Raw genomic sequence first — 18,684 nt, 5'->3', positions numbered from 1 at the left:
CTCCAGACCTTTTGCCATTTTGGTTGCCCTCCTCTGGACCCGTTCCAGCCTGTCAACATCCTTCTTGAATTGCAGTGCCCAGAACTGCACACAATATTCCAGGTAAGGTCTCGCCAATGCAGAATAGAGAGGTACAATTACATCCCTCGATCTTGACACTATACTCCTATTGATACAGCCCAAAATTGCATCGGCTTTCTTGGCCTCCACGCACACAAACTTCGAAACTTACTAAGTGAAGTGATAGGTGAACATACATGAAGATACATAATGTACATACACAAAACCAATAACAATGTACATATACAGGAAACAGTTGTATAAATAAGACCAGTTAGGGTTCACGAATTCTTTTTTCAACGGTGTAATAAAGCACAGTCTACAGATACAGTCCTTCACTGTAGATGGTAACCGTCTATGGCGGCAGGACTGGCGGTGTTTTTTATAAATAGTAAACCAAAGCTCCCTGTTTTTTGTTCTATTCTTTGAAGTTTTGCAGCAGCTTGTTTAAATGTCCGCTGCCGCTCTCACAGAGACTGGGTGCCCATTGTGAGCACATTTGTGCATTTCTAAAAGAATGAGCTCCTTCCGGAATTACTTAAAGCAATGTTCAACTTTAGACCCACTCTCCAATCTTGTGTCTTCCTGACAAAGCCTTGCTCCTCTTGTGTTTGTCATTCCTTTCAGTCATAGGTGTCAAACTCGTGGCCCTCCAGATGTTATGGACTACAGTTCCCATCATCCCCTGCCGATGCTGGCAGGGGGTGATGGGAACTGTAGTCTATAACATCTGGAGGGCCACGAGTTTGACACATGTGCTTTAAGTAGACCCAAATAATGCAGTAACACTACCTGCTGGAAGCTCAGGGGAAAAGACCACACAAGTGCACTTTAGGGATGTTTAATTGTTACAAGAGGCTAGGCAGAATGGGATTGTGGCCTATGCTTCAATAGCTGCTTAAAGACAGGGCAGCCGGGGGTGGGGGGGGGGCAAGTAATTACTAAGCCACATGTCTTTCTATTAACTATAGACAAAGACCCCTTCCGCACATGCAGAATAAAGCACTTTCAATCCACTTTCACAACTGTTTGCAAGTGGGTTTTGCTATTCCGCACAGCTGCAAAGTGCATTGAAAGTGGATTATTCTGCATGTGCGGAAGGGGCCAAAGAGATGGCTGAGCTATCCTTAACCTGCTACCCTGCTGTATTATGGGCAAACCTGGCTTAGGAGAGCAGTCTCCACCCAGCCAGGATAACTCCAGCCTGCTCACTCCAGTGTCACGGCAAGTCATCTGAATTAAATGAGCCTGTTGGCGAACCATTATCCACACGGCTTGGCAACAGAAGCGCCAGCTTTTCTCCCATCTCCGTCAGTGCAGAGGCTTGACTAGCTTCCTGGGAACGAGTCCTTGGCATCACTGCTGACCCCCTCGCACCAGCCAGCAGAGTACTCTCGGGTCACATTAAGAATGTCCCTTCTTCAAATGGCAGCTGGTTCTCTTCCTGCCACCTGTAAGGATAGAGGGTCACCACTGCGACCAAAGATAGAGCAGAAAGGGAGAGTCAGTGGAAGAGAAGCAGCAATGAGATCCAGTGACAAATGTGGAGTCATTGGTCGGGGTGTGCATTCCGCTTTCCCGAATTAAAAAAAACTTCTTTAAACAGAAGCCCAAAAGGCTGAATCCAAAAATGCAAAAAAAAAATCTTTTTGGGGGGGTTTTCTGGGCTTTTCCATAGCCACCATTGAAGCTACAGGGAATCTTTGGGAGGCTCCAGGTTAGCCATTTTTAGGGCAAATGTGCAGCATCGTTGCTTTCCTTAGAAGCACCCCAAATTTGGTAAAGAAGAAGAAGAAGAGTTTGGATTTATATCCCCCCTTTCTCTCCTGTAGGAGACTCAAAGGGGCTTGCAATCTCCTTGCCCTTCCCCTCTCACAACAAACACCCTGTGAGGTAAGTGGGGCTGAGAGAGCTCCGAGAAGCTGTGACTAGCCCAAGGTCACCCAGCTGGCGTGTGTGGGAGTGTACAGGCTAATCTGAATTCTGCAGATAAGCCTCCACAGCTCAGGTGGCAGAGCTGGGAATCAAACCCGGTTCCTCCAGATTAGATACACGAGCTCTTAACCTCCTACACCACTGCTGCCCCTTGGGTCTGGGGTTCCAATTTTACTGCCACCCCCCCCCATTTTTACTCCATTTGGGGGTCAATAAAACTGGACCCCCTAACCCAATCTTTACTAAAATCAGAGGTTCTTGTAAGGTGTGTCATCGGTACTGGGTGGATAACTGCCCTGATTCCCCAGTAGCTGGAATCGGGTGCAAGGGGTGTCCCTGTGGCCAGATCGACCATTTCACTTAATGGGGAAGCTCCCAGAAGGCTGCTACCCAGGAGGTCCCTGGCAGTCAGAAGCAAATGAAGGTGAGCCATAATAGTGCCAGTGGGTGGTAATGCCAATGGGCAAGCTTCTGCTCGACGTTACAGGCCAAAGCCAAGCTGAGAGACCCCCTGTGAGGGGCTGCTCTACTTGCTACTGAATCATATCAGCCTTGCATAATGGTGCTGAGTTCCACCAGCTCTCAATTATAATGACCCCTGCAGCCCTTTTGTCAGTAGGAAGAGAGAATTGTACACCCCTGGTAGCTCTTTAGCAAGGTACCTTATTCCTGATGGGAATCCAGGGCCCAGGGAAACATTTCCGGAGGAGGTGGAGGAGGCAGGACCGGAGGTCCCAGTGGTTGGAAATCAGTAATGTCCAGAGGTGGTGGAGGAGGGGATGCTGGGAAATCCAGATCTGCAATGAAATCAGAGGAGAGAAGAGTGAAGAAGAGTTTTGGATTTATATCCCCCCCTTTCTCTCCTGTAAGGAGACTCGAGGTGGCTTCCAAACTCCTTTCCCTTCCTTTCCCCACAACAGACACCTGGTGAGGCAGGTGGGGCGGAGAGAGTTCCAAATAACTGTGACTAGCCCAAGGTCACCCAGCAGCAATGTAGGAATTCAGAAACACATCTGGTTCACCAGATAAGCCTCCATCACTCAGGTGGAGGAGAGGGGAATCAAACCCGGTTCTCCAGATTAGAATCCACCTGCTCTTAACCACTACACCACGCTGGCTCTCAGGAAGCTGTGGGTTGTCTCACATGCAGAAGTAAATCAAATGTGTCTGTATGTGCTGTTCTGTTAGTTGTGGAAGAGAGACAGAATTATACAGGGCACTGAAGCTCCCAACCAACCATCGGCCACTGTCGGCCCTTCTCAGCACCCTACCCACTTCTGAAATTTTACTGGGTTATCAGGTCCTTATTGCAAGGATGACACAGAAATACTTACTCCTTTTTTAATTTAATGTACAGTAAGGTGACCAGATGGTCACCTTTGTGAACCGGGACGGGGGGGTAGGCGGCCGCATGCGCGCGCAGCCGCAGGAGCACACTGCCTTTTGGGGCTTGCTGTTTCCCGCCCTGTCACAGGGAAGGCGGGAAGCAGCAAGGCCCCAAGAAGGCTCATGCTCCCTGAGGCATGCGTGTAGCTAAGGCAGATCGAAGCAGCCTCCCAAAAAGCTCGGGGACGAAATTATGAAATAACCTGCGGGGCGCGGGACAAATTGTTTGAAGGCGGGACGTCTGGTCAGCCTGATGTACAATGTTCCCTGGATGCTGAATTCTGAAGCCAATACCAATTCTTACAGGTACAGCAGACTGTCTTCTGAGTTCCCACTCACCTGAGCTGATTTTGAATCCCATTTTTGAAAATGTGTCTTACCAAGTGCAGACAGATTCAGTGGAGGCAAATCATCCATCGAAAGAGGTGGTGGCGGCAATATATCTGCTTCAGGAGGAAAGGCGTCGTCTTCCATTGGAGGAGGAAATGAGGACAGAAAAGAAGGCGGTGGGGGAGGAGGTTCAGTCGGTGCCTTCATGGTGGTGCTGCCTATCACTCCGAGAGAATTGCTGCAACAGTCAAAACAAGGGACAGATTCGGGGGAATGTCTATATCGGGGGTCCCCAACCTTTTTGAGCCTTGGGAACTTTGAACTTCTGACACGGCATGGTGGGCACACCAACAAAATGGCTGCCCACAAAATGGCTGCTGCAGGAAACAGAGACAGCCACAAAACGATTGCCTCTGCTTAACTTCAGTAAAACAGTGTAGATCCTGATACTGTGGTGGCAGCTAATGACAAAGCAACATTAAAAAAATTCTGCACAGCCAATCAGTAGTCAATTAGACGCCTTGCAGGGCAAAAGTTCTACCTAGCCCCGCGCACTTCCTAAAAATGATTGGGACACACCAAAAACGGTGTCAGCAGGCGCCATGACATCCATGGGAACTATATTGGGGACCCTTGAACTATATGTTGGGTCAGGGGGACTCAGGACCCCATTTACCCATGGCCAAACCCCTACGCTTCCAGGTACTTACGCCATTATTTACACTTTCAGTATTCACACAGTTGAAATGACGTCTGCCGGCCCCTTTCCTCACAGTAGAGTGGCTCTTCCTTTTCTTTTCTTTTCTCTTTTGAAATCCTAACTTGCGCTTGTACATGTTGGCTGCCATTTGTTCTTTTAAAAAAATTATGAATAATAACTGTTTTGGCCGGTCCCAACGGCTTGTGTAGGCTGACCAGCCGTCCCGCTTTTGGCGGGACCGTCACGCCTTTGGACAATTTGTCCCGTGTCCCGCGGCTTCTACAAATTGTCCCGATTTTTGGGAGGCTTGGGGCGCAAGGCAGTGCGGCAGCCTCCCGTGCGCCCGGCCGCAGGAGTGCATGGCCTTCTGGGGCTTGCCGTTTGCCGCTCTGTCACAGGATGGCAAACGGCAAGCCCCAGAAGCCCGTGCGCGCGGCCGCTTCCCCGTCCCCGTCCCAGATCACAAAGGTGACAATTTCTGGTCACCTTAGGTTTATGGGAACATTCGAGCACACGCAATCAAGGCCACAACTAAACTGTATTGCTCATGGAGGTGTAATAAGCCAGCATGACATCACAACCCTGATGTTAGTGTGTTACTGGCCCACTGTCTCCCCACCTCTCCATTGCCTTAAAAGAAACCTAGGACCCATGGAGCATTCCACCACAGCGAAGGGCCAGGAAGAAGTGGCCGATGAATTCACACATCTCCTGAGATCTTTTTGTGGAAAAAGAGCCTGGCAAATATCCTACCACTCCATTTAGCAAGAAAATTTTCTTGATGATACTCAAATCTGTGTGTCTCTATTATTCCCCATTGTATAGTGGAGGGGCCTAAATCTTTTCATTAGGTTGGAGGAAATGTCTCCAGTTTAAGGAGCTATATTTCAGCACTGAGGCTGTTCCATTGAAGGAAGAGGCACCTACATTAGAGGAAAGGATACATAGGACAGGATACCTGTCCTCACCTATACAGTGAGGAAGACCGTGTCATACATATCTGGGTTTAAGAAGACATAAGGGAGGATTGAACACCAATTTGTGCTATTTTATTATTTTGTTTTATTTCTTTGTTTTATTTTTTTCTATATTTTATTTCATTATTTCTGTGGTGATATGGATTCTCCCTCATCTAGCACAACTACAAGCCCCCTCCCTACCCTTCGCTTTCCCTGCGAAGAGAGAGAAAAAGTCACACTTCTACTTCTTCGTTACAGCCAAACAAAGTTTGCAATGCTGATTCTGCTTCAAGCAATCTCCAAAATTATCTCAGCCTCAAGCCAGACTACTTCAATTGAGAGCAATTGGATCTGTAACGAAAAGCACTGAGGAAATTCCCTTTCCATTTACTGTCCCTCCCACAATTCCATTCTCTCTGATGTTGGCATCCTGGATGCGGTACCTCAGGGGTGACTCTGATGAAGCTGATAGTAGTTTGGCATCTGGGATGACTGGGGTCTGTATTGGCTCCAGGGACCGGTGGCTTCTCCTAAATCCAAAAGACATGGATTATAGTTGACTAAAACTTTTGCCATTGATAACTACCGCTCCACTTTGAAAGGGGTTTTATTTCCCTCCCGTCTTGTGCAAGGAACAAAGTGGCACAATTTGTGGTCCCAGATAAACGATATAAATGATATACGCGACTCCAGTTGACTCAGGGTAGCCCCCACCTGGACTTACAGCCATGGGTCAGCCAGGGAATTCACCTTAGAAAGTGTTCTGCCACTTGATACAGCTCTGAATGCTGTGTGGGGGTTTCCTTCCTGTGCCGTTTTTGCCAGCGGAGACAGTTGCTGGAGGGGAGGACTCTGTTTGCCCCTCTCTCGGGCTCAATGCAACCCCAAGCAAGGTACCGACAGGACTCCCGGCAGCGGGTTTCTGCTGTTTTCTGAGCGGAGTCCTCCTTGCAGCCATATAATTTGGGCAGACCTCACCTGACGCGTCTCACCTGTATTGTTTAGCTAGACTCTTGGTGGAGCAGTCAACTGCGCCATCAAACAAAATGAGACTCCGGTGCCTCTAGATGATGCAACCCTACCTGAGGCTCCCAGGAGACTGCCCTGCAGATGTTTTGGGTCCTCTCCTGGATAAAGTCCCTGTTCTGGCCAGCTGTGTGCTTTGATCCTAAAGGTGGAATGAGAGGGGAAAGATGAAAGGGGTACCTGGGTAGAAGAAAATCTTAGTCTATTTCCCAGAAGGTTCATGCACCACGAATGGTTTCCCAAATAAGACATTTATCATTCTGCTTTTTAAAAGTTGTTTGCATAAGGGGAAAAATAATGCTACAGGGGTATACCTGTAGTAAAACTGGGTCGTGTCTTTAGCCCCCCACTCCCAACACAAACATTGTTCCTTGGACTTTTGGTCCAGCTCAGCTGAAGCTGCATGCCAAGAAAGTTCTGGTCGCCACATCTCAAAAAGGATATCGAAGAGATAGAAAAAGTGCAGAGAAGGGCAACAAGAATGATTGACGGATTGGAGCACCTTCCTTATGAGGAGAGGCTGCAGCGTTTGGGACTCTTTAGTTTGGAGAGGAGACGGCTGAGGGGGGATATGATTGAAGTTATAAAATTATGCATGGGATAGAAAATGTTGACAGAGAAATTTTTCTGTCTTTCTCACATTACTAGAACCAGGGGGCATCCATTGAAAATGCTGGGGGGAAGAATTCGAACTAATCAAAGGAAACTTTTCTTCATGCAACGTTTGATTGGTGTTTGGAATATGCTGCCATAAGAGGTGGTGATGGCCACTGACCTGGACAGCTTTAAATGCGGCTTGGACAGATTTATGGAGGAGACGACGATGTATGGCTACCAATCTTGATCCTCCTTGATCTGAGATTGCAAATGCCTTAGCAGACCAGGTGCTCGGGAGCAGCAGCAGCAGCAGGCCATTGCTTTCACATCCTGCATGTGAGCTCCCAAAGGCATCTGGTGGGCCACTGCGAGTAGCAGAGTGCTGGACTAGATGGACTCTGGTCTGATCCAGCAGGCTCTTTCTTATGTTCTTAAAGGCAAGCTGAAGCCTGCAAGCCCCCCCCCCCCCCCCCGGGCTGTGGCCACGGTCTCAGCTGCGGTGAGAACACAACTGCAAAAGCAGACACTGACATGGGAACCGAGAACTCACACAGAGCTTCCTCTCTGCTCAGAATGCCTCTGTACTCATCATTTGCAGACGCTTGTGGTCTAGATCGACCGAGATGGCTGGCCACGGCTGGCAGCCCGATTCTCCTTTTCTCATCGAGCTAGCTTGCCAAGCCCAGAGGAAGAAGCTCAGCTTGTGTCCCTAGTTAACATATCCCCTGCAAGGCTCTGCGCCTGCTGTGTGGCACATTGCACATTTAATAGCCCTGATAGTGAGAAAAAGAAATGTTAGGGATTTGGAGGCCTCAATAAGGAGTTACGCTGGGCTGGCTGGGTGCAAAGGTGCCAACTCCTATCCTGATACCTCCTGTTTCCAGGGGGCCCAATTCAGCATGAGCACATCCCATTCCTGGAGGTTTTTAGACAAGAACATCCTGCTAGAGATCTGTGGGGTTCTGCAAGATCCCATCTCATCCTCCATGTGGTTTAATATCTGTGTAATATTTGTGGGAGAAGTCATCAGGAGATTTGGGCTGTGGGGTCCCCCATTATGCAGATGATATCTTGCTCCACATTTCTTTTCCACCCAGTTCCAAGGATGCTGTTGACATTCTGAACCAGTGGAGTCAGCAACAGGCTGGATGAGGGCAAACAAGCCGAAACTTAATTCGGACAATACAGAGGTTGTCTGGCTTAGTAGAACGACAGACCAGGGACTTGAGATTGCTCCTGTCTTGGATGGGGCTGTGTGTGTGTAAAGTGTCCTCAAGTTGCAGTCAACTTATGGTGACTCTGTGGTGTTTTCATAGACTCACAGTGTTGGGAGAGACCCCAAGGGCCATCAGGTCCAGCCCCCTGCCATGCAGGAACACACAATCAAAGCACTCCTGACAGATGGCCATCCAGCCTCTCTTAAAAACCTCCAAAGAAGGAGACTCCACCACACTCTGAGGTAGTGCATGCCGAATAGTCCTTACTGTCGGGAAATTTTTCCTGATGTTTAGGTGGAATCTCTTTTCCTTCACCTTGGGCCCATTACCCCTGGTCCAGAGCAGCAGAAAACAAGCTTGCGCCTTCACCAACATGACATCCCTTCAAATATCTAAACATGGCTATCAGGTCACCTCTTAACCAAACTAAACATACCCAGCTCCCTAAGTCTCTCCTCATAGGGCAGTGATGGCGAACTTTTTCGAGACCGAGTGCCCAAACTGCAACCCCAAACCCACTTATTTATTGCAAAGCGCCAACATGGCAATTTAACCTGAACTCTGAGGTTTTAGTATAGAAAAAATGGTTGGCTTCAAGGCGCGCATTACTCGGGAACAAGCTTGGTGGTTGTCGGTGACTTTGCTTTGAAGCAACCATGCAACGCTTCGAACAGGTGAATCACGACCTTAGGAGGGTTTACTCAGAAGCAAACCCCATTGCCAGCAACCGAGCTTATTCCCAGGCAAAGGATCATGCTTTTGTTCTTCTCATGAAAATCAGTAGGGTTTAACAGCACTTAACAGGGTTACCTACACTGCTTCCCCAAACTAGGTCTTAGGTTCAATGCTAATAATCTCCCTGAAATAATTACACTATTATCACATGACGAACTCTGCAGCGTGCCCACAGAGAGGGCTCTGAGTGCCACCTCTGGCACCCGTGCCATAGGTTCGCCACCACTGTCATAGGGCATCAATTCCTTCAAAAGTCATTGCCCACATTTTTTTTCTTTGAAAGTTTTCTTTGCCATCATGAGAGCGAGATTTTTCAAAAGTTATTATTTCCCCTTTAGGAAGCCAAGCACAGGTCCAATGTACTTTGGTGGCCTTTGTTTTTTCCTGAACCCCTGAAGGTGAAACTACCAATCGCTCTCTGTTCTTTTTAGTATTTCAGTTTGTTTAAGGGAGAAAATAATAGCTCTGTGTCCACCCACACTCAGTTTTTCCACAGAGGAAGTGATAGTAGACTCACTGTCTATTGCTTATTTTCTGTTTCTGAATAAATCATCAAACCTCCTAGGCAGCCCGTATCTTCTCATGTGAAACAAACCACACATTTTCAACCAGCAAACATCAGGAAAAGCAGGCTTATTTCAAGTCATATTGATCGTTTCTGCACAGAGGCCACTTAACAATTACCCGCAAGAGTGTAAAATTAAATTAAACACACAGAAATCAGATCGTTAAAACAGCACACCTTAAATAATGCTACAATCTCACAACATACAAAAATCAAGTCAGTAACTGAGGCCCCTTCCGCACATGCAGAATAATGCACTTTCAATCCTCTTTCAATCCACTTTGCAGCTGGATTTGTCTGTGCGGAATAGCAAAATCCACTCGCAAACCATTGTGATAGTGGACTGAAAGTGCATCATTCTGCATGTGTGGGAGGGACCTGAGTCATGCTACACTCTTTGTAACTCGTTTGGCCTTTATCTTTTTGTCAGCCAAAGCAAAAAAGGACGATGTCGTGAGTAATAAAAGGATCGTGTTCAACTGAACAGGCAGGATCTCATTTTGCAATAACCTGCTGTATTAAAAAACTCCTGCAAACAGAAACCCAGCACCACAAATGAAGAGAAGTGGGCAGATGCTTTCGCCCTCCTATGTTATTATCTATCCATGACATTTCTTCAGCAAAGGGATAGTCGACATGGGAATCCACCGCCTCAGTTCAAAGGGACTCCCTGCTTTCTACCAGCTCAGTATTCCAACACCTTGTTCCTCCGCCACATTCCACTTCTGGGATTTGGTTAAGACATTCATCAGCAAACATTCAAAGGGCTACAAAAACGGCAACACATTTATGTTCAAAGTTGCCTCCCCAGTTCTGTATATTACAATTCTAAATGAAGCTACACACTCTTCTAAGTCAATTGGCTTATGAAGGGGTAACTCTGCTGAGGACTGTAGCAATAACATCTGTATCATGACACCTGTACTTTCCTGCATCTGCTGATGTATCTCAGCTCAGCGGAGAGGACAGGGATGCATCCATTCTTGCTCTTACCTTGATCCCGTGTCCGACGTCATCCAAACTGCTAAAATTCAGTGGTTTCCTATAATACGGTTCCAAGGGCTGAAGCTGGTTCGGATAGATGATTTTCTGGTAGTGTGGAAATCTCTTGCAAACCGTAAGCATCCCGATCTGTTGGCGGGCTACTTTCTCCTTGTGCATTTCCACCACCTATGGAAAAGAGTTCTTTAGAGGAGGGAGGGCTTTATTTGGGGGCTGCAGAAGGAGCTATGGAGGGGTTTGTTTCACTGGAACAATCCTTCTGAAACTCAATAGCTCCTCTGATTGTTAACTAAGCAGGGCTTACTCAACCTTTCGGCAAACGGAGGCCAGCAATTCCTTACTTCCTTCTCTTTGTATCAAAACACGAAATGCCATAGGGATCAGCTTCCTTTGGCACTCGTTTGCATCAGGCTGTTCATTGGTAAGACCATGTTGGGAATACTAAGCGGAATTCTATGTAATATAGTCCCTCTTCAGTTCAGTCGAACTCGTATCCCTAAAGTGGTGGTGGCGGTGGTGATGAACAATGCTGCCGAGTCACCGCTGATTTATAGCAACCCTGTAGGGTTTTCAAGGCAAGAGACATTCACAGGTGGTTTGCCATGGCCTGCCTTGGTGTGAGCTGAGAGAATTGCGGTTGGCCCAAGGTTACCCAACAGGCTTCAAGTGGAGGAATGGGGAATCAAACCAGTTTTCCAGATCAGAGACTGCTGCTCTTAACCACACTGGCTGCCTATCTTTAAAATGCATATGAGAGCCAGTGTGGTGTAATGGTTAAGAGCAGGTGGATTCTAATCTGGAGAACCGGGTTTGATTCCCCACTCCTCCACCTGAGTGATGGAGGCTTATCTGGTGAACCAGATGTGTTTCTGAATTCCTACATTGCTGCTGGGTGACCTTGGGCTAGTCACAGTTCTTCTTAGCTCTCTCAGCCCCACCTACCTCACAAGGTTGTTGTGGGGAGAGGAAGGGAAAGGAGCTTGCAAGTCACCTTGAGTCTCCTTACAGGAGAGAAAGGTAGGGCGTAAATCCAAACTCTTCTTCTTCTACCACGCAACGTTAGCTTGTATATAGTAGAACCGAGGCTGAGTCAATATCTACCTCTTCAGAACGAATGCAGAATCACACCACAGACCATTCATAAGTACCAGTAGTCAACTGTGTAATTCTGTGTTTGCAGGGAAGAGGTAGACACTGTCTCAGTCTCAGCACTACCTACCTACCTACCTACCTACCTACCTACCTACCTACCTACCTACCTACCTATCTATCTATCTATCTATCTATCTATCTATCTATCTATCTATCTATCTATCTATCTATCTATCTATCTATCTCTCACATTTATTCCCCACCATATCTCCAAGACTCAAGGCGGCTCACAATGAAACAATCAAATAAATACCATAAATATAAACATTTAAAACAGCATAAATACATAACTTTTAAAACACACAGATAGCGTAAAAAACAACCCAACATGGGAGCACAAATACATGCTAACTCATCTATTGAGAGACAAAAACAAATATTTCTCCCCTGCCACTTGCACATAAATCATTTGGGGACCAATGGGATTACTTGGCCTACGCAGTTCAGCCCTTTGCAGGCACAGGAGAAAGAACTAGGAAGTCACGATTTTAGCACGGCATGTTCTGCAGTTCAGTGTCAGGAAGTTCAAATGAGTGACAAAGGTAAATCGTTACTCTTTGAGATTGTCCCACCCCATTCCTTAGCCATAGGAAAAAGAACTAACCTTAGGTTTTAGAAGCATTTGGAGAGAGTGATTAATTCCTTCCATTGATGTTTCCTGATCCACTATTGTTTTTGTTTAATAGGGTATTATTCTCTGGGAAACAGGAAAAGCAATCAGGCACATCTCTCCAGTAACAGGAAGAAGGCTCTGATGTCCAAGAATGTGGCGTGAACCACCCAAAATTCCACTTAGGAGGGAGGGGAGGTGGAAGAGAAATCCTTTGGACTGACTCAGCGTCCAAGGCTTGCCTATATTGTGCTTTTTGCAAAAAAAAAAAAAACAGACATGCAAGGAAGGAGGAGGAGGAGAGTTTGGATGGAGGGGGGAAGGGAAAGGAGATTGTAAGCCCCTTAAAGGAGAGAAAGGGGGAATATGACTCCAAGCTCCTCCTCCTCCTCCTCCTCTTCTTCTTCTTCTTCTTCTTCTTCTACCTCTTCCTCTTCTTCCTCTTCTTCCTCTTCCTCTTCTTCTTCTTGCAGTCTGTTACACATCACACAACAGTATAGTAGCAAGGATTTTGCCAAATCCTGTCAAGATTACTAATAGGAACATGACGATAGGACACAGATCTGCCCAAAGTGAAGGCTCAACCCGCACATCTTAACGCTCACAAACATCTCTTTCGCACCTTTCACCAAGGCCGTTTAAATGGCTTTCTCACTCACCTGTGCAACGGAGCAGATGTCGCCCTCCACCTGCCGCACCTCAGCGGCCTGCATGTCTAGAATGCCGAGGATGTCCTGGGCCAGGGTGCTGATTTGCTGGGCCAGGCTGGCTAAAGATTGAGTTGTGAAGGCCATGGTTTCCTCCAAAGCTTTCCGCTTGTCTTGTGCCTAGATATTTTTTTTTCTTGGTATTATTAAAAGTGTGAGAACTAGGTGACACATCAAAACAGCAGCAGGTTATACAGAGCAGTAGGCGCATTTGGATATGTGTTTGTTTGTTTTCATATCCCATGGCTCTTCCCCTTGCGGACTCAGGGCCGCTTCAAACATTTGAAATGCTATCAAAACATACAGCCATAAATGACAACGATTAAAACCCAGATGGCAAATAAAATCGGATTCCATTCAACTGCACAATTTAATAATCCCACCAATATAAACAACAGAGGGGAGAAGGAGACCATTCAGATGGCACAACTGTAGCCGCCTTAGCTTTAAGCCTGGTGAAATAGCTTAAAGGCAGAGGTGGGATCCAGCAGGTTCTCACTAGTTCCCAAGAGTGGGTTACTAATTATTTGTTTGTGCCGAGAGGGGGTTACTAATTGGGTCTGCTTTTCCGTTAGAAATTCCATCAGGTCCAAAAATCATAAAGTCCTGTTGTTTCCTATGTGGCTGGTTAGCGAAGGTAGAAAACGGGATAATTCTCCCTGTTGGGCTGTTTTAAAAACATGTTTTAGAAATATGGTAAAGTTCCTTGTTTAAGGAAAGTATTCTTCTTTTGATTTCTAGAAACAACATTAAGTATTTGAAAGTATTAAGTGTTTGACAGGGAGTCAATTAGAGGAGAAGTAGTTGTTTCTGTTGGCAGCAGATGATAGGACTTGCTATAATGAGTTTAAATTATGGACAGAAAGATACCAGCTGGAAATTAGGAACTTTTTTTTTACAGTAAAAGTTTTTTACAGTAACAGAGAAATTATTAATGCCCCGCCCCCGGAATGCCCGGCCACGCCCCCATCGTGCCCCGCCCAGCTCCATTGGCGCTACGCCACTGTTTGAATCCCACCACCATGGGAACCTGTTACTAAAATTTTGGATCCCACCACTGCTTAAAGGCCCAGTGGAATTTCATCAGGTCCCACAGGTAACATTCCAATAGGTAGGGGCAAAGGCCAAAGATGCCCTGGCCCTGATTGAGGTCAGCCAGACATCTTCCAGGCCAGGGATCACCAAGTAGATTGCTGATTGCAGGGAATGTAGGGGTTTCCCCCCTCCAAAACTAAACAGGAAGTTTCAGACAGTGTTTTGGATCATAACTATCCAAATGTACACCTCTAATACAGATGTGTTTCCAATCGCTCAAGCATGACATGCAACTTCTCGCCCAACTTTACCTAGGGAAGCAGATCTTTCTGTGGTATGGACCTGTCCTTTGTTTACAGTGCGGTATCAAAAAGCCAGTGGATACTTTGTGCAGCCCTCATCAGGGAATGTGTAACAGTGGCATAGCGCCAACGGGGTGGGTGGGACGCGACGCCCCAGGCAAAGTAGTGGAGGGGGCGTGGCTGGCCCGCAGAGGGGGCATGACAGGGGCGTGGCATGGCGTTCCAGGGGGGACAGCGCCACAGCAGGGGTGTGCGCACGCTCTGGGTGCAGCTCCCCCTTGCTCCGCCTCTGATGTGTAGTCCTCACAAGGAATACCAGACTGAGATGCAGCTTACTTAATTCTTGAGCTACCCTCTGCAAGATATCCCACATGCAAAGTGCAGTGCTTACTGTGGCTGATAAGGATCTAGGAGACCCAGGTTTGATTTCCCACTCTGCTCCGGAAGCTTGCAGGTTTCCCCTGGGCTAGTTAACTCTCCCTTTCTCTCTAAGCCTAACCTAACTCACAGTGAGGATAAAACAGAGGAGAAAGAATGATATTGTAAGCCACTTTGGATCTGAGATTGCAAATGCCTTAACAGTCCAGGTGCTCAGGAGCAACAGTCCAGGTGCTCGGGAGCAACAGCCGCAGAAGGCCATTGCTTTCACATCCTGCATGTGAGCTCCCAAAGGCACCTGGTGGGCCACTGCAAGTAGCAGAGAGCTGGACTAGATGGACTCTGGTCTGATCCAGCTGGCTTGTTCTTATGTTCTCATTGGAGGGAAAGCAGGGTATAAACAAAAGGGAGATGAATGCTTGAATGTGCATTGATATGTCAGTGATCCAAGCCCATCACACACTTATCTATCCTAAATTGTGACAACTTTCCCATTGCAAAATGTGGACTGAATTTTTGTTTGGTGATGTTTCTTTATTATGTAAATCTTGTGGGAAGATCCAACATTCAGGGTGAAGGGATGGTCACTCTGGCCAAATCTGGGCTTTGGGCATTGTTCTAACTAGCAACTAAACACTGGCAGTATTCCTTGTAGCAGTTTGGCCAGTGCACATGATCAGACCAATCATTGTATCAAGGGAAAAAACCAAGAGTCCAGTTGCACCTTAAAGACTAACCAAATTTCTGGCATGGTATAAGCTTTTGTAAGTTACAGATCACTTGTTCAGAATCATATCGGGAGTAGGGAAAAGACTGTTTTCCCCACCCCTAATTAGAAGAAGAGGAGGAGGAGGAGGAGGAGGAGGAGGAGGAGTTTGGATTTATACCCCACCTTTCTCTCCTGCAAGGAGACTCAAGGTGGCTTACAAGCTCCTTAGCATTCCTCTCCCCACAACAGACACTTTGTGAGGTAGGTGGGGCTACGAGAGTTCCAAAGAACTGTGACTAGCCCAAGGTCACCCAGCAGGAATGTAGGAGGGCTTAAACACATCTGGATCACCAGATAAGCCTCCGCCACACAGATGGAGGGGTGGGGAATCAAACCTGGTTCTCCAGTCAGCAGAAATATACCCACAGAGGGAGGGGGGGATCATGACAAGTCAAGTGAGACACTTGGAAATGTGAGAGGTGTTGTTTGTGACGCTTCGGTGTGAAATTCAAATGCTCCAGAGTGTGTGACACAGACTGAAAGGCAGGCAGAACTGGGTTCCTCTTTAGAACCTGTCTGATTTCACAGTAATAAATCTAGAGGGGCATAAATATAAAAAACAAACAGGTGTTTTGTGGCACATTAAAAACACATTTTATTCCAGCACAGACCCTCATGGGCTAGTCTGCTTCTTCCAAAGCATCTGAAGAAGTGGACTCCGCTCCATGAAAACATAAACCCGGAAGAAACTTATTCATTTTTAAAGCACCACAAGACTCCCGTGATTCCATGGTTAAGGGTACATAACTTCCATGTGAATTGAGTATGTATTTTGGAAGGCACAAGCAAGCACTGGACTGTTCCAACGGCCAACTCCCCATTTGAAGAGCTAGCTAGTGCAACTCACTTATTGTGAATATAAATTATTACCTTCAATAGACACTTCTAATCACACATCCAAAATTCATTTATGAATTCAAATTCCAAGACCTAACACAATCAAGTCACAGCTGACTTATGGCAATCCCTTTTTAAAAGCAACTAATCAATCCGAGATGGTTGGCAATTGCCTTCCTCTGCTGCAGAGTCTTCCTTAGTGGACTCTCTTCCAAGCGCTGACCCTGCATAGCCTCCCAGATTTGACCAGATGGAGCTGTACCAATTCTGCCCTCCTTCCTACACCCCTTAACAACCCCCTGGAAACTCTGCAGAAGATCCTGGTGCCATTCTTTTCATGGGCATTGGAAGCAAATTATGGCAAAAGCATGATTTTGCTTTCATTGGACAGAAAAGCAGCATAGAAATGAAAGAAAGAAAGAAAGGAAGGAAGGAAGGAAGGAAGGAAGGAAGGAAGGAAGGAAGGAAGGAAGGAAGGAAGGAAGGAAGGAAGGAAGGAAGGAAGGAAGGAAGGAAGGAAGGAAGGAAGGAAGGAAGAAAGGAAGGAAGAAAGAAAGAAAGAAAGAAAGAAAGAAAGAAAGAAAGAAAGAAAGAAAGAAAGAAAGAAAGAAAGAAAGAAAGAAAGAAAGAAAGAAAGAAAGAAAGAAAGAAAGAAAGAAAGAAAGAAAGGAGGGGAAAGAAAGAAAGAAAGGAGGGGAAAGAAAGAAAGGAAGGAGGGGAAAGAAAGAAAGGAAGAAAGGAAGGAAGAAAGAAAGAAAGAAAGAAAGAAAGAAAGAAAGAAAGAAAGAAAGAAAGAAAGAAAGAAAGAAAGAAAGAAAGAAAGAAAGAAAGAAAGAAAGAAAGAAAGAAAGAAAAGAGAGGGGGAGAGAGAAAGAAAGAGGTAAAGTGTTAGACTAGGATCTGGAAGACCCGAGTTCAAATTCCCACCACTTTGCCATGGCAGCTCAGTGCGTGGCTGTGGGCAAGTCCCTCTCTCCCAGCTGAATCTAGCTCGCAGTGTGGTCCTTCTGTGAGGATGAGATGGAGGAGGAGAGAATGTCCTCACCAGGGAGAGAGGATATAAACATGTAATAAATAATGAGCTTGGCTGTTTTCTTGGCTTTCAGCATCCTAGAAAGCTGCCTAGCGTGTCGGTGCCAGTAGAGCCAGCCCTCATCTTCTCATGCTGCCACTCACCCCCTCGTAGTTGCTCTCACAGTAATCCGCCACTTTGAGCAAGTTCTTGTAGTTGTCCCGCAGGACCTCCCTCGCGTTGGGGATGGTGCTGTCCATCAACTTCTGGAACTGAGACATGTCTCCACGTTGCCGGTCTGGTCTGCTCACTTCCTCCTTCGGGCACGCTGTCTCAGCAGAGTGGTTCTGGACTCCACGGCTCCTGGCGTCACAATTGCAAACATGGGCTATCTGGAGACTCTCTTATACTCGAGTTGCCTTCCGTGCAGGGACTGTTCCCTCCCCTTAGGTGGAGATGGATTGCTGACCTCCGACTGCTCGAGAACTCTGAGGTGACACTTTTACTCAGAGAGTGTGAACACCTGCCTTCTGTATGCGAGATCTGAGAAGTGCCTGGCGTCACAAGGACAAAGGGGATAAGATTTAACAGAGGAAATGTTGGGGTGGAAAAGAAACTGTCCAGAGAGGAAACCGGTATTTTTAGTGACAGGCGGGCTTTATTCATCACAGATCTTGGTTGCAGGAGCCGAGAGAGCTGGTTTTCACCATTCAGCAAGCAGATGTCAAATATACCTTCATAAGGGACTATGGTTTTGGTACAGAGACAGCTGAGGTTTTTGTGGCCATACCACATTGGGGCCCATGCTTCTTGTAATCCTGACCCTGCTGGGACAATACTGAGCCTGAGACAACAAGAACTTCAGCAAAAGAAAAAGAACCATTAGAGCTATTTTTACAACAACAACACAAGCCTTTATTGGCATACAAAACAGGACAAAATTTTAAAACAAAAAAAGGTTAAGAAATACAGTTAAAATGACTAATTTCCAGTATAAAATTTGCAACAGTTTCACAAAAGAGTACATCAGAGCTGTTCAGGAGATTGGGTATCTTATAACATTCATGCCACTGAGAACAGTGCAAGAAAATGGAATTCATGTATTTCATGCGTATCTTATTGTACTTAGGGCATAGAAACAAAGAATGGTCAAGTGTTTCAACCGTAGTCATACCACATGAACAAACTCTTTTAGAACGTTCCATATTCTTAAATCTTCCCTCCAGCAGAGCTGATGGCCGCACATTACATCTTGCAGTAGCCAAGGCTCTCCTCTGGGTGGGATTAATCAGCAGATGAAGATATGCTGCCATTGCTATTTTTACAAATTTACATACCCAACTTGCTTTGAAGATTCAAGATGGCTTGCA

At 46.5% G+C, this 18,684-nt stretch overlaps 1 protein-coding gene across 1 annotated transcript; it reads right to left on the bottom strand.

The window, feature by feature from the left end:
• Window positions 1-349: 349 nt before the first annotated feature.
• ABI3 (ABI family member 3) lies at window positions 350-17,832 on the bottom strand. Its single transcript, XM_048516877.1, has 8 exons — window positions 17,479-17,832; window positions 12,934-13,101; window positions 10,504-10,680; window positions 6,453-6,538; window positions 5,814-5,900; window positions 3,762-3,949; window positions 2,658-2,792; window positions 350-1,533 (listed from the first exon to the last, which is right to left on the bottom strand). Exons 1-7 carry the CDS (start codon window positions 17,593-17,595, stop codon window positions 2,659-2,661), a joined length of 957 nt encoding a protein of 318 aa, XP_048372834.1. The 5' UTR covers window positions 17,596-17,832; the 3' UTR covers window positions 350-1,533; window position 2,658.
• Window positions 17,833-18,684: the final 852 nt, after the last annotated feature.

This window comes from Sphaerodactylus townsendi, linkage group LG15 (assembly GCF_021028975.2).
Source record: "Sphaerodactylus townsendi isolate TG3544 linkage group LG15, MPM_Stown_v2.3, whole genome shotgun sequence".
Classification (NCBI taxonomy): Eukaryota; Metazoa; Chordata; class Lepidosauria; order Squamata; family Sphaerodactylidae; genus Sphaerodactylus; species Sphaerodactylus townsendi.
This window is presented reverse-complemented; position numbering and strand designations above follow the sequence as displayed.

Excerpts from the sequence above, each read along its gene's own strand:
- ABI3 (XM_048516877.1), bottom strand. The coding sequence starts at position 17,595 with ATGTCTCAGTTCCAGAAGTTGATGGACAGCACCATCCCCAACGCGAGG. Across the intron at positions 13,102-17,478 it reads GTGAGAGCAACTACGAGGGG|GCACAAGACAAGCGGAAAGC; the intron begins GTGAGTGGCAGC and ends AAAAATATCTAG. Across the intron at positions 5,901-6,452 it reads CAGTCTCCTGGGAGCCTCAG|GAGAAGCCACCGGTCCCTGG; the intron begins GTAGGGTTGCAT and ends TTTTGGATTTAG.